Genomic DNA, 23,137 nt, shown 5'->3' with positions numbered 1-23,137 from the left:
TTATGCCCTCTTGTGTTAGCCATTGTCGCCATGGAAAAAGTCTCTGACTTGCCACTTGATCTATGCCTCTTATCATCTTGTTCCCCTCTCTCAAGTCATCTCTCATCTTGGATTTCCAAAAGGCATTCGATAAGGTGCCACATAAAAGACTTATCCATAAGGATGCATGGAGTTGGGAGTAATGTATTAGCATGGATAAAGGATTGGTTAACCAATAGAAGGCAGAGAGTTGGGATAAATGGCTGTTTCTCTGGTTGGCAGTGAGCAGGGTGCCGCAAGGGTCAGTGCTGGGCCCACAACTGTTCACGATGTACATTAATGATTTGGAAGAGGGGACTAAGTGTAGTAGTATCTAAGTTTGCTGATGACACTAAATTGATTAGAAAAGCAAATTATGCAGATGAGGCAGAGTGTGTGCAGAGAGATATAGATTGAGTGGACAAGGGTCTGGCAGATGGAGTACAATGTTGGTAAATGAGAGGTCATCCACTCATATTGTTATTTAAATGGTGAAAGATTGCAGCATGCTGCTGTGCAGAGAGATCGGGAGTGCTTGTACATGAATTGCAAAAGGTTGGTTTGCAGTTGCAACAGGTTATCAAGAAGGCAGATGGAATGTTGGCCTTCATTGCTGGAGGGATTGAATTTAAGAGCAGGGAGGTTATGCTGCAACTGTACAGGGTACTGGTGAGGCTGCACCTGGAGCACTACGTGCAGTTCTGGTCTCCTTACTTGAGGAAAGATGTACTGGCTTTGGAGGCTGTGCAGAGGAGATTCACCAGGTTGATTCCGGAGATGAGGGGGTTAGCCTATGAGGAGAGGTTGAGTCGCCTGGGACTATACTCACTGGAATTTAGAAGAATGAGAGGGGATCTTATAGAAACGTAAAATTATGAAAGGGATAGATAAGCTAGAGGCAGGAAGGTTGCTTCCACTGGTAGGTGAGACTAGAACTAAGGTACATGGCCTCAAGATTCAGGAGAGTAGATTTAGGACTAAGATGAGGAGAAACTTCTTTTCCCAAAAGAGTAGTGAATCTGTGGAATTCACTGCTCAGGGAAGCAAAGGCTACCTCATTAAATATACTTAAGACACAGTTAGATAGATTTTTGCATAGTAGGGGAATTAAGGGTTATGGGGAAAAGGCAGGTAGGTGGATCTGAGTCCATGGACAGATCAACCATGACCTTATTGAATGGCGGAGCAGGCTCGATGGGCCAGATGGCCGACTCCTGCTCCTATTTATGTTCTTACGTAAACGTTCACACTTGTGTTCTCTCTCAACCTTTTTATTTCCTGTTTAAAGTCATTGGTCCCCTTGCCACAATTTGTTATATCCTCAAAGACTGGCAAGAACAATTTTCCCCGTGTAAAACTATGATGATTCTAATAATATTACAATTTCTGAAGCATCCTTTTACTACATATTAAATATGAATTCTGGAATGTCCAAAGCTGACTTGTCTATTGTTACTTGGGTTTTCCTTTCTGTTCATAAATCACTTATTTATACAGTTCCAGAGCTAGGAAAAATTTGGAAGATCACCACCAATGCATTTGTTATCTTCGTACTGACTTAAATCCTGGGTGAAGGTTCTATGTCCAGGGCACTGGCCCTGTCCGAGTATTACAGCCACACCTTTCCTCCATTCAGGAGAATGTTAGCAGGATTGGAAAATTTTAAGCAGCAACAAATACAAAATTGGCCAGGCTGGGGTTGTTGCCTTTGAAACAGAAGGCTGACAGGAGACTTGTTTCAATGTTACGAAGGTTCACAAAAATAATGAGGAGAGACCCATTTCCCTTAACAAAGGGGTCATAGGGCACAGAATAAAAGTAATTGGTTAAAGGTTAAGGGAAGATGAGAAATGGGTCTTTCAAGAAGAGCATGGTAGGGATCTTGAACTCACTATCTGAGACTTCACCACATTTAAATACTTGCACGCATACCAGCAGAGCCACAGACTTGGTGCTGGAAGGTAGGATTAGGGTGCTGCTCTTTACATATTGACAAGGATGTAAATAGTTGAATGGCCTCCTTTTGTGTCACAAGTATTCTAAATGTGTATGAAACAGGCATTGACCGCTCCAGGATGGGTCAGAGACATCTCTTACCCTGCAATTCCTCCCACTTAGCACGAATTGCCTCTTCGATTTTCCGTTGGTCTGGATGTTCTGGAATATTCTGTTAAAAAGATGATTATGTTGGTATTTACAAGGATCTGCAAAGCTGCTGTGGCATTGATATAATTCTTCAATCAGAAAGCAGCAGAGCTCCTGGCTTCACTCCACTAGTACCCTCTGTTTCCTATCCAATGGTCTAGCTGACCTTGGATGCCATGTGCTTCAACCTTCCAGACATCCTACCATGCAGGACCTCGTCAAAGGCCTTGATGAACTCCACATAGACCAGGCGACCAACAAAAAAAGGGGCCAAATTTGCCCCCCACCCCCCTAGTGATCATTAGATTCATAGAGTTATACAGAATGGAAACAGGCCCTTCGGCCCAACTCATCCATGCCGATCAAGTTGCCTAACCAAGCTAGTCCTATGTGCCTACTTTTGGCCTATGTGTTTTAAACTCTTCCTATACGTGCACATGTCCAAATTGTAACTGTACTGCCTCTAGCATTCCACATACTCACCACCTCTTGAAGAGACTGAGTTTAATTTAGTTAAGCATGAGGTGTCACATTTTGGGAAGACAAGTAGGAGGTTCATAGTGAACAGTAGGGCCCTGGGCAGTGTTGAAGAAGAGGGACCTAGGAGTTCAATAACACTCCCAAGAGCCCTGCCATTCACTGTATACATCCTACTGGTTTAACTTCCCAAACTGCATCACTTTACATTTATGAGTTAAATTCCATCAGCCATTCCCTCTCCCAGTTGATCAATATCCTGCTGTAACCTTAGACAATCTTTTTCACTGTCCAACATACTACCAATTTTGGTGTTACCTGCAAACTTAATGCCACCTACATTCTTATTCTAATCACTGGTCACAGGCCTACAATATGAGAAGCAGCCCTCCACTAGCACCCTCTGCTTCCTATCCAATAGTCTAGCTCACCTTGGATGCCATGTGCTTCAACCTTCCAGACATCCTACCATGCAGGACCTCGTCAAAGGCCTTGATGAACTCCACATAGACCAGGCGACCAACCTTACCAAGCACTTGTGCTCTGTCCACCATGGCCATCTGGAAGTCCCTTCCTCCACCCTCTCCATCTGCCCATCATGCACACCACTTCCCACTGGGTCCCTCCTCCTTCTGCTCCCATCTGCCCACCCCACCTCCCTTATTTGGTTCCATGCTCCACCTTCCTCTCCCCTCAGATTCCATCACATGCAGCCCTTTGTTGCCTCTACCTATAACCTCTCAGCCTTGGTATCCTTCCACCCTTCCCTCCTCCATCTATCACCCCTCCTCAGCTGGATCCATCTATCACTTGTAAGCTCTTGTTCCACCCCTACCCTTCACCACTTTATATTGGCTATTTCCCCTCCATCTTTCAATCCCGATGACGGGTCTCAACCCGAAACGTTGACTGCCCATTTCCCTCCACAGATGCTGCCTGACCTGCTGAGTTCCTCCAGCAGTTTGTCTTTTGTATGTAAACTGTGTTTTCTGCCCAGCCCTCATCAATCCTCTTCGTCACCTCTTCAAAAAACCCACTCAGATTCATGAGACCTCTCTGAACTGATCTTTGAACTCTGACACCACTCCATCATCAACCTCTAGCGAATCAGGACATCCCTCCCCACTGTTCCCACCTCCTTCTTACCTGCCAGTGGCCCTCCTGTGGTTGATACATAACAACCATTTCTCCATCCAAGATCCAGAGACCCATGGAATCATCAAATGCTATATCCCAGGCTCGTTGTTTCACTGTGATTGTCTGCCGATGATTCATTTTCTGAGTTGAAACATCCAGCTCAAAGATGTGGACTGAGGAGAGACTGACAATTCTTGGTGTAAGTACAGACAACATGGCAACACCAAACAGCAGAAGTAATGCTCCCTTGCAGTACCTCTTCAAACACTCCACAGCAGATACAGACGGCCCCTGCGTTAGAGGGCTCAGGTTCCCAGAAAACCATCCATATCACGTTTTTGTGTATTGCAAGCACCCTTTTCCCATCGAATCCCATGTTGTAAGTGGAGATGCGATCCGAAAGGATTACTTTCTCTCACATTAAGCGATTTTATCAGCAATGACAAAGTGACCCAATGACATAATTTAACAGCAAAGGCCAACGTTAGACTCAGGGAAAGGACAAGGCTCATGCAAAGTTGTATCAATTTTTATTTTTTAGTCACTCAATACCATTGGGGCAATAAGATCTGGATATGACATCACTGCGTCAATTGGGTTGGCAGTGACAGCCAAGCCCTCCGAGGACATGTGAACACACACCTCAGAGTGAAGCACTGCCGCACTCTTCATCTGCGAGGCATTTTCCCTGACACATAAGGCTCGTGGATTAGGAAAGGGTTAGGAAGTGAGGATATCAGGGAAAACCATACAGGCCCTCTGGCCCACCATGTCTTGTCGACCTTTAAATCTCACCTAAGCCTATCTAACCCTTTCCTCCCACATATCCCACAATTTTAAATTCCTCTATATGCTTATCTAACAATCTCTTGAATTTGACCAACGTACCTGCCTCCACCACCGCCCCAGGCAGTGCATTCCATGCCCCAACCACTCTCTGGGTAAAAAACCTCCCTCTGATATCTCCCTTGAACCTCCCACCCATTACTTTAAAGCCATGCCCTCTTGTATTGAGCATTGGCGCCCTGGGAAAGAGGCGCTGGCTGTCCACTCTATCTATTCCTCTTAATATTTTGTATACCTCTATCATGTCTCCCCTCATCCTCCTCCTCTCCAAAGAGTAAAGCCCTAGCTCCCTGAGCCTCTCCTCATAATCCATACTCTCCAAACCAGGCAGCATCCTGGTAAATCTCCTCTGCACCCTTTCCAACACTTCCACATCCTTGCTATAATGAGGCAACCAGAACTGGACACAGTACTGCAAGTGTGGTCTAACCAGAGTTTTGTAGAGCTGCATCATTATCTCGCAGCTCTTAAACTTGATCCCACGACTTATGAAAGCTAACATCCCATAAGCTTTCTTAACTACCCTATCCACCTGTGAGGCAACTTTCAGGGATCTGTGGATATGAACCCCCAGATCCCTCTGCTCCTCCACATGACCCAGAATCCTGCCACTAACCTTGTACTCCGCTTTGGAGTTAGTCCTTCCAAAGTGTATCACCTCACACTTCTCCAGATTGAACTCCATCTGCCACTTGTCAGCCCAGCTCTGCATCCTATCAATATCCCTCTGCAATCTTCAACAGTCCTCCACACTATCCACAACACCACCAACCTTTGTGTCGTCTGCAAACTTGCTAACCCACCCTTCCACCCCCTCATCTAAGTCATTAATAAATATCACAAAAAGTAGAGGTCCCAGAACTGACCCTTGTGGGACACTGCTAGTCACAGCCCTCCAACCTGAATGCACTCCCTCCACTTTCTACAGGCAAGCCAATACTGAATCCACACGGCTAAGTCTCCCTGGATCCCATGCCCTCTGACCTTCTAAAGAAGCCTACCATGTGGAACCTTGTCAAATGCCTTACTAAAATCCACGTAGACCACATCTACTGCACTGCCCTCATCAATCTGCCTGGTCACCTCCTCAAAGAACCCCACCAGGCTTGTGAAACATGATCTTCCCTTCACAAAACCATGCTGGCTGTCCCTAATCAGTCCATGATTCTCTAAATGATCATAGACCCTATCTCTAAGAATCCTTTCCAACAGCTTGCCCACCACAGACGTTAAGGCTCACTGGTCTGTAATTCCCTGGACTATCCCTACTACCTTTTTTGAATAAGAGGACAACATTTGCCACCCTCCAATCCTCCGGTACCATTCCCCTGCACAACGAGGACTCAAAAGATCCTAGCCAACAGTTCAGCAATCTCTTCCCTCACCTCGCGGACAGCCTGGGGAATATTCCATCAGGCCCTGGGGACATATCTGTCCTAATATTTCCTAACAGCTCCAATACATCCTCTCTCTTAATATCTACATGCTCTAGAACATTAACCTTACCAACACTGTCCTCAGCGTCATCAAGGCCCCTCTCTTTGGTGAATACGGAAGAGAAGTATTCATTGAGAACCTCACCCACTTCCACACCTTCCAGGCACACCTTTCCCACCATTGTCTCTAATTGGTCCTACCTTTACTCTCGTCATCCTTCTGCTCTTCACATAAGTGAAGAAAACCTTGGGATTTTCCTTAACCCTACTCGCCAAGCCTTTTCATGTCCCCTTCTTGCTCTCTTCAGCCCCTTCTTAAGTTCCTTCCTTGCTACCCTATATTCCTCATGAGCCCTATCTGATCCTTGCTGCCTACACCTTATGTATGCTGCCTTCTTCCTCCTAACTAGTTGTTCCACCTCTCATCACCCATGGTTCCTTCACCCTGCCACTCCTCCTCTGCCTCACCGGGACAAATTTATCCCTAACATCCTGCAAGATATCCCTGAACAACGACCACATCTCCATAGTACATTTCCCTTCAAAAATGTCATCCCAATTTACACTCTCAAGTTCTAGCCTTATAGCCTCATAATTTGCCCTTCCCCAATTAAATATCTTCCTGTCCTCTTTGCTCCTATCTTGTTCATGACAATGCTAAAGGTTAGGGAGCGGTGGTCACTGTCCCCCAAATGGTCCCCCACTAAGAGATCTGTCACCTGACCCAGTTCATTACCTAATACTAGATCTAATATGGCATTCCCTCTAGTCGGCCTGTCAAAAAAGGAATGGGATTCGAGGTTCACGGAGAAAGGTGGTGTAGGAGCAGTTGGGGGTAATGGGTTAAAGTGCGGTGACTTAGTGGAGGTGGAATAAAGGCTGAGAGTACTTTAAGGAACTGACCACAGTTCCCCACAATGCAGTGCGTCAGTGAAAATGCCTTTCAGATGAAGAGCGCAGCAGTGGTCTACATGGACTTCAGTGGGGCCTTTGATGAGGTTCCATATGGTACGCTGCTATGGAAAGTTCAGATCGCCTGGGATTCAGGGAGAGCAAGCTGATTGGATACAGAAATGGCTTGATGGCAGGAAGCCAAGGGTGATGCTGGAAGGTTGATTTTCAGACTGGAGAGCTGTGGCGAGGATGTTGCCAGGTTTCAAGGGACTGAATTATGGAGAGATGTTGGAATTTTTCTCATTGGAGCATAGGAGAATGAGGGTTCATCTTAAAGAGGTGTATAAAATTAGGTAGGGTGATTGCGCACAGTCTCTCCCCGCCCCCTAAGTTAGGGAATCAAGAACTAGAAGGCATAGGTTTAAGGTGAGAGGGAAGATGTATAACAGGAACCTGAGGGGCAACTTCTTCACCCAGAAAGTGGTCAGTACACAGAATGAGCTACCAGAGAAAGTGGTTGACAAAGTATACAGCTGGATATAAATCACTTGGAAATGTGGGCAGAGATGCATTTCAGGAGGTCAATACAAGAGGAAAGTACAAAGTAAATGGCAGGACCCTCAGGAGCAATGACGTACAGAGGGAGCTTGAGGTGAAAGTCCACAGCTGCCTGAAAGTGGCAACATGTGGGTAGGGTGGTAAAGAATACATACAGCATGCTTGCCTTTATTGATCAGGTTGCTGGGTGTGAAAATTAGAGCCATGTAGCAGCTGCATAAAACTGTACAGGCCACATTTGGAGTATTGTGTGCAGTTCTGATTGCCACACTAAAGGAAGGATGTGGAGGCGTTGAAGAGGGTACAGAAGAGGTTCATTAGGATGTTGGTTGGATTAGAGTGCATTAGCTAAAAGAACACATTGGACAAACTTTATTTTCTCTGGAGCATCAGAGGCTGAGTCATAAAGTCAGAGTAATACATACTGGCCTGTCCTTGCTACCCTTCTTGAACAATGGAACAATATTAACCATCCTCCAGTCTTCTGGAACTTCGCCAGTGGCTACGACAAAGCAAATATCTCTACAAGGGCTTCCATGATTTCTTCCCTGGCCCCCCATAAGGTCCGAAGGTGCACTTCGTCAGGCCCTAGGGATTTGCCCGCCTTAATGTGCTTCAAGGCAGCAAATACCTCCTTCCTCATAATAAGCACATAGAACATAAAAAACCTACAGCACAATTCAGGCCCTTCGGCCCACAAAGTTGTGTGGAACATGTCCCTACCCTAGAAATTACTAGGCTTACCCATAGCCTTCTATTTTTCTAAGCTCCATGTACCTATTCAAAAGTCTCTTAAAAGATCCTATTGTATCCGTCTCCACCACCGTTGCCGGCAGCCCATTCCACGCACTCACCACTCTGAGTAAAAAAACTTAACCCTGACATCTCCTCTATACCTACTCCCCAGAACCTTAAACCTGTGTCCTCTTGTGACAACCATTTCAGGCCTGGGTAAAAGCCTCTGACTATCCACACAATCAATGCCTCTCATCATCTTATACACCTCTATCAGGTCACCCCTCATCCTCCGTCACTCCAAGGAGAAAAGGCCGAGTTCACTCAACCTGTTTTCATAAGGCATGCTCCCCAATCCAGGCAACATTCTTGTAAATCTTCTCTGCATCCTTTCCATGGCTTCCACATTCTTCCTGTAGTGAAGCGACCAGAACTGAGCACAGTACTCCAAGTGGGGTCTGACCAGGGTCCTATACAGCTGCCACTTTACCTCTCGGCTCCTAAATTCAATTCCACAATTGATGAAGGACAATACACCATATGCCTTCTTCACCACAGAGTCAACCTGTGCAGCTGCTTTGAGCGTCCAATGGACTCGGACCCCAAGACCTTGATATGATCCAAGACCTTGCTACTTATGACCCTCATTCTCTGCCATCCATGATATTCTCCTGAGTAAACACCAAGGAGAAACAGACATTAAAAATCTCAACCATCTCCTGATGGTCTTTAAGAGGACCTAGTCTCTCCCTAGTCATCCTTTTACTGTTAACATAACTGAAGAAACTCTTGGGACTATCTTTAACACTGCTTGCCAAATCCACCTCATACCCTTTTTTTGACGACCTGATTTCCCTCAAGCCTGGTCTTAAACTTTTTATATTCATTGAGGGATTCATTCATACCCAGCTGCCTAAACACGACGTGCGTTTCTTTTTTCCTAACCAGAGATTCGATATCTCTCGTCAGCCAGGGTTCCCTAAACTTAGTATGTCTACCCTTCAACCTATCAGGAACATAGAACACTACAGCACAGTACAGGCCCTTCGGCCCACATATTGTGCCAACATTTTATCCTGGTCTAAGATCTATCTAACCCTTCCCTCCCACATAGCCCCCTATTTTTCTATGCTGCTCCTGGACTCTTGATATGACCCTTTTAAAAGCCTACCACTTAACAACTGTTCCTTTGTCGACCCCAGCTAGATCCTGCCTAACGCCCTCAGAGTTGGCCCTACTCCAGTTCAGGACTTTAACTTGTGGACCTGTTCTATCTTTTTACATAACTATTTTAAAATTAATAGAATTGCAGTCACTGGAGGTTGGCAGAACATCGTGGGCCAAAGGGCCTGTACTGTGCTGTAATGTTTTGTTTTATGGACCCAAAGTGCTCCCCAGCTGCCACTTCAGTTACCTGGCCCACCTCGTTCCCCAAGAGGAGGTCCAATGTTGCTCCTTCCTGAGTAGGTTCCTCTATACGTTGCGTGAGGAAACTACCTTGAACGCATCGCACAAATTGCACCCCATCCAGGCCCTTTGCACTCTGGGTAGCCCAGCTGATACCAGGAAAATTGAAATCTCCCACTAGCACTACACTACTATTCTCACAACTACCTCCAATTTCTTGACACATCTGCGCCTCAAATTCCCACTATTGGGGGGGTCTATAATATAGCCCTACCAAGATAACCATCCCCTTCTTATTTCTAAGTTTTACCCAAATGGCCTCATTGGATAATCCCTCAACAATATCCTCTCTAAGCACAGCTGTTATGTCCTCCCTCATCAAAAAGGCAAACCCCCTCCACTTTCACCTGTTCCTCTGTCATGCCTCTGTCTATCAGTATCCCGGAACATTAAGCTCCCAGTCCTGCCCTTCTCTCAGCCACGTTTCTGTTATGGCCACAATATCCCAGTCCCTGAAGGCAATCCACACCCTCAGTTCATCCACTGGGGTGCAGTGATAGTATATGTAATTATGAGAATCATAGACAGGGTAGAGTCTTTTCCCAGGATGGAAACATCAAATACTAGAGGGCATAGCTTTAAGCCATGAGGGGGAAAGTTTAAAGGAGATGTACGAGGTAAGTTTCTTTTTAAATCCACAGAGTGGTGGGTGCCTGGAACACACTGCCTGGGGAGATGGTGGAAGCACTCACAATGGCAGTGTTTAACAGGCACTTACAGGTCAGGAAGAGGGATATGGACCACGTGCAGGCAGATGGTATTAATTTAGATAGGTGGTATTGTTGGCGCAGGCATGATGGGCTGAAGGGCCTGTTTTATTCTATGCTCTATTGAGTAGACTGGGACTCTTTACAGAGATGATTGGGACAGATGAGAATTTTCTTCACACACGGTGGTGAATCTTTGGAATCTTCTATCACCCAGCCTCAGTCATTTGAGTTCCTTCAAAACATAGATTGATAGATTTCTCAACAAGGTACTCAGTGATGTGTAGATTGTGCAGGAAAATGGCACCATGATGGAAGACTAATCATGATCTGAATCAATGGCAGAGCAGGATCAAAAAGGCGAATGGCCTACAGCTTACCCATCACAAAGAACAGCGAAGTAATCACCCCATCTGCAATGGACGATCCGCACCACGGCACACCTGACCTGCAATTCAGAGACAGAGGTTAGTGGGCTATGGCTCAGCAGATACTGCTGCCACTCCTGCAGTCCCCCGATGAATGCCATGGCCCAGCAGACAGATGGACACTTCCCAGGACCACCCTGGAGACTCCTCACCTTCTGACATCCAGAAGCTTGTAAATCAGTCATCTTAAAGCAGTCTAGCTCCATTCCACTTTGGTATTCCCATAGCCTGACTGTGCCATCCTAGAGATGAGAATACAGGGCAATTAAAACCAACACCACATCAAAAACATTCCCAATGTACAATGCTCCATCTAAGATTATTCTGCTCAACAAGCCTTCAACCCATTGCTGCTGCACCTTGATAACAGGAGCCATCCACCTCAACTCCCACTCTTCTCCACATCCAATCCCCATCTAAATTGTAGTTTCTGCTTCAATAAACTTCAAAGAAAATTCCCACTTCAATAATCCACGGAGAAGCATCTCTTATTATACTTACCTCTCTTTCCTGTAATAACAATCAGTCTCTGCTAGTCATGTTGGTGATTGGCTGACCATGGATAATCACCTCAATCTGCCACCTTCATTAATGAAATTTTTTACCATTTACCAACTCACCTTCCATCTGTTCAATTCCTCCATTCCCCTTCTTTCCCTGTTCCTCTCTTCTGCTGCTTGGGCCTGCCTTTTCTCCGGTTTGGTATCAACAACATTCACTCTATTGACAAGTCATTGATTGGTTTCCCTCTCCACAGATGCTGCTTGACCCACAAAGTATTTCCAACATTTTCTGATTTTTATATCTGGTTCTCAACACCCACAGTATTTTGCAGTCATTATATTTTGTATCCAATTCTTAACCATTTATAATATAAAAGAGTATTTATCCCCATGCAACTACAGACCTTTTAATAGCATCCTTTCATTTTTGGAACAAATCTTTTTTCACAGCAACTGAGTACCCACTGCCTCTAAGTCAGGTAGCAGTGGATTCAAGTGCCAAGGAGCCTTCAGTATAGTGTTGAGGATGACATTACAACATAAAAGGCAATGTAAAATTATGTTCCTACCCCAGAGCCAGACAAGAGCAGCTGAGGGTGATTTGGTGGAATGCATAGTTCACTGACAAACCTGTGGAAAGAGATGAGTTTCTGTTACATTAGCTATTTCATAATTTAAAAAAAACATCAAAATCATCTCCTTTGGCAACCCATTCCATATAACAACTACCCACCGTGTGAAAAACTTTTCCCTCTCACACTAAACTTGTGTCCTCTCGTTTCAGACTCCCCCACTCAAGAAAAAAGATAAATACCCTACCTATGCCCCACATAATCTTATAAACTCCTATAAGTGAGAATAGACAAGATACAAGATATTTATCTGTCACATGTACATCGAAACACACAGTGAAATACGTCTTTTTGCGTTGCTAAGAATGTTCCGGGGGCAGCCTGCAAGTGTCACCACGCTTCTGGCGCCAACATAGTGTGCCCACAGTTCCTAACCTGTATGTCTTTGGAATGTGGGAGGAAACCGGAGCACCCGGAGGAAACCCACGCAGACACGAGGAGAATGTACAAACTCCTTACAGGCAGCAGCCTATCCAATCTCTCCTTCTAGCCACAACCCTCCATTTCAGACAACATCCCAGTGAATCTCTTTTGTACACTCTCTCTATTGCTACCACATCATTCCTGTAGTGTGTCAACCAGAACTGTACACAATACTGCGGTCGAGCCAATGTTTTCTCCAGCTGCAATAACATCCCAACTCTTAAACGCAATGCCTCAGCCTTTGGAAGTAAGCACATCAAATGCCTTTTTCACTATTTTCAGGAAGCTATGAATCTGCAGCCCAAGGTCCCTCAGTACATCAACACTCCTCGATTGAGTTTTTTTTGATGACGTGACCAAGAAAGTCAATGACGGCAAGGTGGTAGATGTGGTTCAGTAAGGTCTTTGATAAGGTTCCATATGGTAGGCTGCTGTGGATGGTTAGATTGCATGGAATCAAGGGAGAGTTGGCTAACTGGATACAGAATTAGCTTGATGGAAGCAGAGTGTGATAGTGGAAGGTTGTTTCTAGTACTGGAGGCCTGTGACTAGTGGTGTGCCTCGGGGGTCGGTGCTGGGTCCATTGATGTTTGTCATCTATATCAATGATTTGTATAAGAATATACAAGTCATGGTTAGTAAGTCTACAAATGAACTTAAATAAGTAGTATAGTGGACAGTGAAGATTATCAAAAATTACATTGGGATCTTGATCAACTGAGTAAGTGGTCTGAGGAATGGCAAATGAAGTTTAATTTGGATAATTGCATTTTTGGAAGTCAAATCAAGGTAGGACTCTCACAGTGAACGGCAGTGCCCTGGCAGGTGTTGTAGAACAGAGGGACCTTGGAGTTCAGGTATGGGGTTCACTGAAAGTGAAGTCACAGGTAGACAGGGTGGTGAAGAAGGCTTTTGGCACACTGGCCCACAGTTAGGGCATGGAGCATAAAAGTTGGGAGATCATGCTGTAGTTGTACAGGACCCTGGTGAGATGGAACTGGAGAACTGGGTTCAATTTTGGTCACCCTACTAAAGGAAAGATATTATTAAACTGGAAAGAGTACAGGAAAGATCTACAAGAGTATTGCCAGGACTTGAAGGACTGAGTTATAGGGAGAGGTTGAACAGGCTAGGTATTTCTTGAAGCATAGAAGAATGGTGTGTGATCTTATAGAAGTGTATAAAATCATGAGGGGCACAGATAGGGTGAATGCACTCAGTCTTCTTCCCAGAATTGGGGAAATCAAGAACTTTCTCATCCAGAAAGTCATGAGGCATGGGATCCATGGAGGCTTGGCTGTGTGGATTTGGAATTGGCTTGCCCACAGCAGGCAGAGAATGGTGGTAGATGGAGAAGATTTGCCTGGAGGTTGGTGACTAGTGGTGTCCCACAGGGATCTGTTCTTGGAGACCCCTACTCTTTGTGGTTTTTATAAATGACTTGGATGAGGAAGTGGAGGGATGGGTTTGAATACACACTTCTAAAAGACAGTTGTACAGGTACATGGATTGGAAGGGTTTAGAAGGTTATGGGCCAAGCACTGGCAAATGGAACTAACTTGGAATGGGGCATTTTGGTTGGCATGGACCAGTTGGGCTGAAGGTTCTGTTTCCGTGCTGTATGACTCTAAGACTTGTAGCCCAAAATTCCTCCGTGCTTCAATGCTCACTAAGCCCTATTATTCACTGAGTGTATTAATGCATTTAGTGCTTTTAGAATACAAGATATTTATATTTACTTTGGGCAGTGTGTTGGGTACAAAGGAGAAGCCTTAGTGGTACCTGTGTCTTTTGTTAAACGTGGGAAGCCATGCCCCTGTTCCTTGCAGATAAAAACTTTCTGCATTCCAAGTGCCATCTCACCAGCACCCTCCAAAGCCAAATCAAAAATTTCCTATTTCTGTATCCCAAAGTCCTTGCAACTAAGGCTAACATTCCATTAGTCTTCCTGATTACCTGCTGGTGTGTACAGTTTTAGGCCACATCACAAAAGCACTCTATAGCCACAGATCAGAGAACAGATTATGTAATAGATGGAGAGGACAAATGGTCTTCTCGCTTTCTTGTATTCCTAGAATTGCCAAGGTCACCCCAAGGATGGAAACCACAGAAGAGGCACAAGATACTGGGGCTTCTATTGAAGCAGAATGACCAAGCAAAGATTTAATGGATGACATTAAAACTGAACTCTGTACAAAGAACCAATGTTCCTTGTGTTTGGGATGTCCTGCCTGAAGGTCATCAATTTGAGATTGAGAGATACTCACTGCAGAGCATGCCCCTAATTAGGAGGGTTCACTGCAAAGGGGCATGCTCAAACTAGCCAGCCCAAGGGCACCAGAGAGGGTGCCCCGAGACCCCAGCACAGGGTGCCCAGCCTCCGCGCAATAAAATTACAACGTATTTAAGAGCTGACTGTGGTCATACTCGCTGTGTCCCAGACAAAAGGCCTCAATGGTATATGGTTGTTCCAGTAAAGTGACTCGAATCTTCTCATCACGGTCTGCTGTAATCACAAATCGATCATCTGGACTAACTGCCTGTTGAGAGAAGCACAGCAAATTACCAACAGGAGTCCTGAGAGGCAGTCATTACCCCCCAGGTGTCAGCAAAGTGTGCAAGACACTGATCCTTGGCCTTGAAATGCTCCAATTCATTAATGAGCCCGAGCATTCTTTTATTGGTTTCCAATACAAAGTGAGCACATCTATTCTGAGCGATGGGCCCATCTAATTCACCAAATTTTCTGATGTTTAAACAGCACAACAGTTGCCTGATATGCCAGGTGGCCATCCCAACAGCTCCGTCTGACTACATTTCCTCCATTCATCCCTAACCCCTATGCTCACCACAGCTAACAGCATGGAGAGATGCCCAAGCTGCAGTTGCCCTGGTCTCTGTGGATCATGAATCGAGAAGCTGTAGACATCCCCGGATTTGTCAGCAAGTAAGACTTGGTCCTCTGCCACTGTAATTGCAAGCGAGGTGGATCGACGAACAGCATTTCTACAGTATTAGAGAAGCAAGATGTATGTTTAATTGTGCATACTTGGGAGACAACAGGGAGCAAGGAGCGAGGGAAGAAAAAGGCTGCAAGGGAGGGGTCTGTTGGCATCTTACCGCACACTAAGACACTCCCAGGGTCTTGTCCTAAACAGGATCAGCTGCTTGTTGTCCGCAGTCACAGCAAGATAGGTTCCCGAGGGAGAAAAGGCGAAAGCTACAACCTCATCACTGCCCCCAGCTTCAGCCTCCCTGAAACATAAAGACCTATAACCAAGGGTGAAGTAAAAGAAGACACCTTTGGGCCAGCACAGCAAATGGAATCCTCATCCCATCACAACAAATTCCACATCACAAGTCAGTGATGATAGATCTGATTCTGATCTCAGCCCCACTTCACATCAAGACATCTGGAGGACACCTAGCTAGGCGAAGGGGAACATGAGGAACTGCTCTCAAGTTTTATTTCATGTCAAATTTTTTTGCACCTGTTCAGTGCATGGCCGAAGTGTTCAAGCTGCTTAAGTCAAGAAAATGGAAAGAATCACAAGCTGGAGCACAATCTCAATACTCAGTGGTCCGTGATTTCTCTTGTTTCCAGTATATCCACCCCCCATTCTACACAACTTCTCGTCATAAGAATTCAAAGTGAGTTCAGTGAGCCAGGATCAAAACGCACCTTGGTTCAGCTGTACAGTCATAAACAAAAGGCTCCCTACAAGGAAGACAGCAAGCAATTAGAAACAATTATTCTGAAGAAGAAAAACAGAAAAAGTGGCCAGGCTGGGGAGGGGAAAGTCAGGGGGGGGAAGTGAAAGGGGGGACGGGCTGGGCGGAGGGGCCGGTGGGGGGGGGGGGGGGGGGGGGGGGGGAGGGGGCAGGCAGAGGGGGCCGGTGGGGGGGGGGGGGGGGAGTGGCAGGCGGAGGGGCCAGTGGGGTGGGGGGAGGGGCGGCAGGAGGGGCCGAGGGAGGAGGACAGTACGCCGAGTTCTAGGGCTCTCACCGTGGTCGACCCCCCACCATCCAGACACCCACCAAACCCCTCTCACCACCCTGGCCCAGAGGTCCACCCCCTCCTCCTCTTCACCCCCAACCCCCTCTCACCCACCCCCCCGGCCCTGAGGTCCATCCCCTGCCCCCGGCCCAACATCCTCCCTCCTTCTCCCCTCCTCACCCCCACTTTCCTCGCCCCCTCCCCGCTTCCGTCCCTCCCCTCCCTCTCCCCCCCCTCCCCTCCCTCCCCCCCCCCCTCCCTCCCCTCCCCCCACCCCCCCTCCCCCTCCTCCCCCTCCCCCCACCCCCCCCCCCCCCCCCCCCCTCCCCCCACCCCCTCCCCCCCCCCACCCCCCCTCCCCCTCCCCCCCCCCCCCCCCCCCCCCCCCCCCCCCCCCCCCCCCCCCCCCCCCCCCCCCCCCCCCCCCCCCCCCCCCCCCCCCCCCCCCCCCCCCCCCCCCCCCCCCCCCCCCCCCACCCCCCCCCCCCCCCCCCCCCCCCCCCCCCCCCCCCCCCCCCCCCCCCCCCCCCCCCCCCCCCCCCCCCCCCCCCCCCCCACCCCCCCCCCCCCCCCCCCCCCCCCCCCCCCCCCCCCCCCCCCCCCCCCCCCCCCCCCCCCCCCCCCCCCCCCCCCCCCCCCCCCCCCCCCCCCCCCCCCACCCCCCCCCCCCCCCCCCCCCCCCCCCCCCCCCCCCCCCCCCCCCCCCCCCCCCCCCCCCCCCCCCCCCCCCCCCCCCCCCCCCCCCCCCCCCCCCCCCCCCCCCCCCCCCCCCCCCCCCCCCCCCCCCCCCCCCCCCCCCCCCCACCCCCCCCCCACACCCCCCCCCCCCCCCCCCCCCCCCCCCCCCCCTCCCCTGCCCTCCCTCCCCTCCCCCTCCCCCCTCTCCCCCCACCCCCCTCCCTCTCCCCTCTCCCCTCCCCCCTCTCCCCCACCCCCCTCCCTCTCCCCTCTCCCCTCTCCCCCCACCCCCCTCCCCCTCCCCCCCTCCCTCTCCCCCACCCCCCCCTCCCCCTCCCTCTCCCCCCACCCCCCTCCCTCTCCCCCCACCCCCTCTCCCCCCACCCCCCCTCCCCCCACCCCCCTCCCCTCCCTCCCTCTCCCCCCACCCCCCCTCCCCCTCCTCTCCCCACCCCCCCTCCCCCTCCTCTCCCCTCCCCCCTCTCCCCCCTCTCTCCCCACCCCCTCCTCCACCTCCCCCCTCCCCACCCCCTCCTCCACCTCCCCCCCACCAACTCCCTCCCCTCCCCACACCCTCCTCACCCCCCTCCCCACACCCTCCTCCACCTACCCCCCTCCACCCCACCAACTCCTTCCCCTCCCCACACCCTCCTCACCCCCCTCCCCCGAGGTCCAGCCCCAGGACCCGGGCGCCGCGACCGAGGAAAACGGCGGCGCCACAACGGCCGAACAACATGGTCCCCAGGCGCATGCGCAGTTGGCTCGACTTTGTGCGCCGATCGTCCGCTCCCCCGTTCGCCGAGCCCCAGACGTTTGGTTCCGCTCTGAGAATATGGCGCAGTCGTTTCTGCGACTCGGAGTTCGCGTAACTCCGCGGGTAGGTGGGCGGTGAGGGGTGGGGGAAGGGCCGAGGGGCGGGGGTAGGGTCGAGGGGCGGGGGTAGGGTCGAGGGGCTCACTCTGGGCCAATGGGAGACCGGGGACAGAAGCATCAAACTTGGTTTCAGCCTCATCTTATCGCATGAGACCTTGTTTCGTTCTCTGCAGGTACCGCCACCTTCCTCCCCCCCCCTAACCCCCCAACCCCCCTACCTCACCCACCCACCCCCACCTCACCCCCACACCCCTCACCCCCCCACCCACCCCCACCTCAACCCTCACCCCCCCACCCACCCCCACCTCACCCCCCCACCCACCCCAACCCTCACCCCCACCCACCCCCACCTCAACCGTCACCCCCACCTCACCCCCCCACCCACCCCAACCCTCACCCCCCCACCCACCCCAACCCTCACCCCCACCCACCCCCACCTCACCCACTCACCCCCACCTCACCCCCCACCAACACCCCACCCACCCCTACTACCCCTCCCTCCACCCCACCCCCCTCTCCCCCACCCCTCCCACAACCCACCCTGACATTCTTTCTTCTCCATGCTCCTGTCGGCCAGAAGATACAAAAGCCTGAAAAGCACGTATCCCCAGGCTCAAGGACATCTTCTATCCCGCTGATATAAGACTATTGAACAGTTCTGTAGTACGGTAAAATGGACTCTTGACCTCACAATCTACCTTGTTATGAACTTGCACCTTTTTGTCTTCCTGCACTGCACTTTCTCTGTAGGTGTGACACTTTATTCTGCATTCTATTTTGTTTTACCCTGTATTACTTCAGTGCACTGAGTAATGAATTCATCTGTATGAACGGTATGCAAGACAAGTTCTTCACAGTACCTCTGTACGTGTGACAATAATAAACCAATGCCAATTCCACTTTCCCTACTCCCACTTTCTCTCTCTCCCCTCCCCCTCTCTCCCTCCCCCTCCCTCAAGGGTCCTTGCTGATTCTTTCTTGATCCTTGCTGAAGGGGTCCGGTGTCAAAAGTTATGAGGAAAAGGCAGGAAAATGGGGTTGAGAGGAAAAATAAATCAGCCATGATCGAATGGTGGAGCAGATTCAAAGGGCTGAATGGTCTAATTCTGCTCCTATGTCTTATGGTCCCTCCCCACCTCTCACCCCTTCCCTCCCTCCCCCTCCGCCCTCCCCCCCTCCCCCTCATCACCAGGCCACCACTACCCTCTGTCTTCTTGGCCAAACCAACTTTACATCCAACCTACCAAGTCTCCTTGGATCCCCTGAGCCTTAATCTTCTGGACCAGCCTACCATGTCAACCTTGTTGAAAGCTTTAATAAAAGTCCATGTATATAACATCCACTGCCCTGCCTTCAACAATCATCTTCGTCACCTCCTTAAAAAATAAACTCAGCCAAGTTTGGAAGGCATGACGTCCCCTGCACAAAGCAATGCTGACTGTCTCGAATAAGCCCATGCTTTTGCAAATGTAAGTAGATCCTATCTGTAAGAATCTTCATCAATAATTTCCCTGAACACTTGGAGTATTATGCACTGGTCTGGTCACCACACTGCAGGAAGGATATGATAGCAGTAGAGAGAGTGCAGAAGAGTTTTATAAAGTTATGAGGGCCATGGATAGAACAGATAGCCAGAATCTTTTTCACAGGTAAGGGAAGTCAAGAACTAGTGGGCATGGGTTTAAGGTTAGAGGGGAAAAGTTTAAAGGAGAAATTTAAAGGAGGGCTGTGGTTATAAGGAGATTGGATAGGCTAGGTTTCTTCTCACTTATAAAGGTTTATAAGATTATGAGGGGCATAAATTAGTGTAGATGGAATCTATTTCCTAGAAGTCTAAAACTAGAGGGGAAAGTTTTTCACACAGAGGGTGGTGGTTATCTGGAAGGAGCTGCTAGAGGATGCGGTAGAGGCAGATACAGTTACAATGTTTAAAAGGCAACAAGCAAGAAGCTGGAGGAACTCAGCGGGTCAGGCAGCATCTGTGGAGTGTTTCAGTCAAGATGAGGGTTTGGTCATCTGTCCATTTCCCTCCACAGATGCCGCCTGACCCGCTGAGTTCATGCAGCATTTTGTGTGTTGCTCCAGTTTCTATACTATACAATTCTATGAGGTGTGGTCTGTAGGTCAATAGGCCCAATCTGGAATTAGATTGTGTAGTCCTTTCCAAATTGCTGTCATTTGTGTTGTACATTTTCTATGATTTTATAATTAAAGTAATATACTTTTATATTGTATTCTCAGATGCTGCTTCCAGAGAGATTGGGAATACAAGTGACAACTTTCACCACCAATGCACCTGGGCCACAGAAGAAGAAAGTCAATGGTAGGGGAAGTAAATTTTGCTCAGCTCTAGGGGTCAGGGTCTGTGTTACAGACCTCACATTGGGACATGAATCAGCAAGTACCCTATATCCATTGCAAGTGAACTGGTAGTGAACTCCTACTTTAGAAACTTGACGGGGTGCAGACACAAAGGATTTAAACATGTCTCGTTTCTAGTCACTAGCTTAGGGGCTACTCCTCACTGCCCCAGGGTCTCCTGGTCCTGGACCAGGTTATTGGTTACACCTAGCATCGTAGTATCACAGAAAATGTACCACACAGAAAGAGGCTGGTTGGCCCATCATATCCTGCTGATGAAAAGCATTTGCTCAGCCAAATACGTATTGGGTTCACAGCCCTGCAGGTCACGACTCTTTCAGAACCAATCAAAGTACTGTTTGAATGTGACAAGGGTTTCTGTCTCTACCACACTCTCAGGCAGCACATTGCAGACCCATATCATCCTCTGGATAAAAACATTTAGCTCATTTCTCCACCAGTCTTTCCACATATTACTTTAAATCTGTGCTTGTATTCTGACCCCACTGCTAAGGGAAATATGAGCTTTCTATTTACTCTCTCAAGTCTCCTCATAATTTTTATGCACCCGATTAAATCTTCCTTCAGCCTCCACCACTAAAAAAACACAACCCAGCCTATCTCTGAGCTCCCAACACTTTGATGAATCTCCTCTGCACCCTTTCCAATGTAATTACATCTTTCCTGCAATGAGACTGGAAAAGCACGCAGTACTGAAGCAATAGCCTATGTTATAAACAGCTCCAATATAACTTTCCTGCTTTTATTTTTTATGTCGTGGCAATATAGAAATTATATGCCCCTGTAACCACCATGTAGGTCTGTCTTGCTGCCTAGACATACATAGAACACTACAGCACAGCAACAGGCCTTGTCAATGCCAATTACGATGCCAATTTAAACTAATTCCATGTGGTTCATATCCCTCCGTTCCCTCCCTATTTATGTGTCTGTCTAAATGCCTCTTAAATGTTGCTATCATATCTGCTTCCACCACTTCCCCTGGCAGCACGTTCCAGGCACCTACCCACTCTCTGTGTAAAAAAAAACTTGCCTCGCAAAACTCCATTAAACTTTCCCCATCTATGCCCTCAAGTATTTGACAATTCCACACTGGGAAAAGTCTCTGTGACTATTTACCCTAGCTCAGGAGCTATGGACTTGCACAACCCATATCCTACTATTTCCTCTGACAACCTTCCTTACTGTCCACAACTCCTCCACTTTTCTTAAACTTACTAATCAGTTCACCGACATTTTTGTCTAAATCATTTATATTTTGGGTCACAGATCTCCAGTCAGAATAACACCCCTCCACCACTACCCCACTTTCTATAGCCAAGCCAATTTTGACTCAAATCTACCAAGTCACCATGGATCCCATGTGCTTTAATCTTCTGGATCAGCCTATCATGAGCGACCTTGTCGAATTACTAAAGTCCACGTAGACAATATGCCTTTCACCTTTGCTAGCTCCTCAAAAAAGACATGATCTCTCCCATGCAAAGCCATGTTGACTAACCCTAATAAGTCTATCTTTTCCAGATGTGAGTGGGTCCTATCCCTAAGAATTTTCACCAATAATTTCCCTACTATTGATGTAAGGCTCACCAGCCTATAAATTCCTGGTTTGTCTCAACTGCCCTTCTTAAACAGAGCAACAGCAGTGGGTCAACAAATAATCTGCTGGAGGAATTCAGTGGGTTGAGCAGCATCGGGCGGGGGGGGGGGGGGGAAGAAATTGTCAATGTGTCAAGTTGAAACCCTTCATCAGGGCTGAGAGTGGAGAGGGGAGATAGCCAGTATAAAGAGGAGAGAGGGAGTGGTGAGACAGGAGTCCGAGGTGATTGGTGGACTGAGGAGGGGTGAAAAATGAGGGCAGGTTATGCCAGGTAGGGTAGGGTAGGGTAGGGGAGGGAGAGGGGCTGGAGCTGGAGACAACAGCAGGTTAATGATAGATGGAGGCAGACCATGAGAAAAAAAATTAGAGACAGATGGAATGAGGTGGGGGAGGGGAAGTGAAGGTTATTCTGACTGGAGGTCTGTGACCAGTGGTGTTCCGCAAGGATCAGTGTTGGGATCAATGTGATTTGGATGAAAACATAGGTGATCTGATTAGTAAGTTTGTAGACAATACAAAAATTATTGGAATTGTGGATAGTGAGGAAGGTCGTCAAAGGATTCAGCTGGATATGGACCAGCTGGAAATGTGGGCGGAGAAGTGGCAGATGGAGTATAATCCAGACAAGTGTGAGATGTGCACTTTAGGAGGTCAAATGTAAGAGGAAAGTTTACAGTAAATGGCAGGACCCTTGGGTGCATTGATGTACGGAGGGATCTCGGGGTTCAGATCCACAGCTCTAAGAAAGTGGCAACTGGAGTAGGTAGGGTGGTAGTGAAGGTGAGTGGCATCGGTCGGGATATTGAGTATAAAAGTTAGGAAGTCATGTTGTACTTACGTAAAACTTTGGTTAGAATACATTCAGAGTATTGTGTGCAGTTCTGTTTGCTACACTATGGGAAGGATGTGAAGGCTTTGGAGAGGGTGCAGAAGAGGTTCACCAGGATGTTGCCTGGATTGGAGAGTATTAGCTGTAAGGAGAGGTTGGACAAACTTGGATTGTTTTCACTGGAGGGCCAGAGGCTCAGGGGAGACCTGATAGAAGTTTATAAAATGATGAGAGGCGTAGATAGGGTAGATAGTCAGAGCCTTTTTCTCGGGGTGGAAATGTCAGATACTAGTGGGAATAGATTTAAAGTGAGGGGGGAAAGTTTAAAGGAGATTTATGTGGCAAGGTTTTTACACAGACTGGTGGGTGCCT

At 48.5% G+C, this 23,137-nt stretch overlaps 2 protein-coding genes across 4 annotated transcripts in view; one reads left to right on the top strand and one right to left on the bottom strand.

Moving 5' to 3' along the window:
- Window positions 1–17,832, bottom strand: part of wdr4 (WD repeat domain 4) — a 40,849-nt gene extending 23,017 nt beyond the window's left edge. For 2 of the 3 annotated variants that reach the window (XR_007956178.1, XM_052013874.1), the window contains exons 1-10: window positions 17,738–17,832; window positions 16,089–16,124; window positions 15,527–15,661; window positions 15,256–15,412; window positions 14,834–14,946; window positions 11,921–11,981; window positions 11,001–11,090; window positions 10,801–10,868; window positions 3,787–3,961; window positions 2,116–2,185 (exon numbers count right to left, since the gene is read on the bottom strand). Coding sequence is in view for 2 of the 3 variants with exons in the window: in XM_052013874.1 (XP_051869834.1) it covers window positions 2,116–2,185; window positions 3,787–3,961; window positions 10,801–10,868; window positions 11,001–11,090; window positions 11,921–11,981; window positions 14,834–14,946; window positions 15,256–15,412; window positions 15,527–15,661; window positions 16,089–16,124; window positions 17,738–17,832 (1,000 nt within the window). In the remaining variant the exon portion in view is untranslated. The remainder of the gene's footprint in view (window positions 1–2,115; window positions 2,186–3,786; window positions 3,962–10,800; window positions 10,869–11,000; window positions 11,091–11,920; window positions 11,982–14,833; window positions 14,947–15,255; window positions 15,413–15,526; window positions 15,662–16,088; window positions 16,125–17,737) is intronic. The other variant, XM_052013876.1, reaches the window with a different exon arrangement.
- ndufv3 (NADH:ubiquinone oxidoreductase subunit V3) overlaps window positions 1–23,137 on the top strand; it is a 45,481-nt gene that overhangs the window by 15,039 nt on the left and 7,305 nt on the right. The window contains exons 2-3 of the mRNA XM_052014504.1: window positions 17,752–17,958; window positions 20,196–20,277. Coding sequence (XP_051870464.1) covers window positions 17,752–17,958; window positions 20,196–20,277 — 289 coding nt within the window. The remainder of the gene's footprint in view (window positions 1–17,751; window positions 17,959–20,195; window positions 20,278–23,137) is intronic.

This window comes from Pristis pectinata, chromosome 4, assembly GCF_009764475.1.
Source record: "Pristis pectinata isolate sPriPec2 chromosome 4, sPriPec2.1.pri, whole genome shotgun sequence".
Taxonomy (NCBI): domain Eukaryota; kingdom Metazoa; phylum Chordata; class Chondrichthyes; order Rhinopristiformes; family Pristidae; genus Pristis; species Pristis pectinata.
The sequence above is the reverse complement of the archived record's forward strand: the minus strand, read 5'-3'. Positions and strand labels throughout refer to the sequence as shown.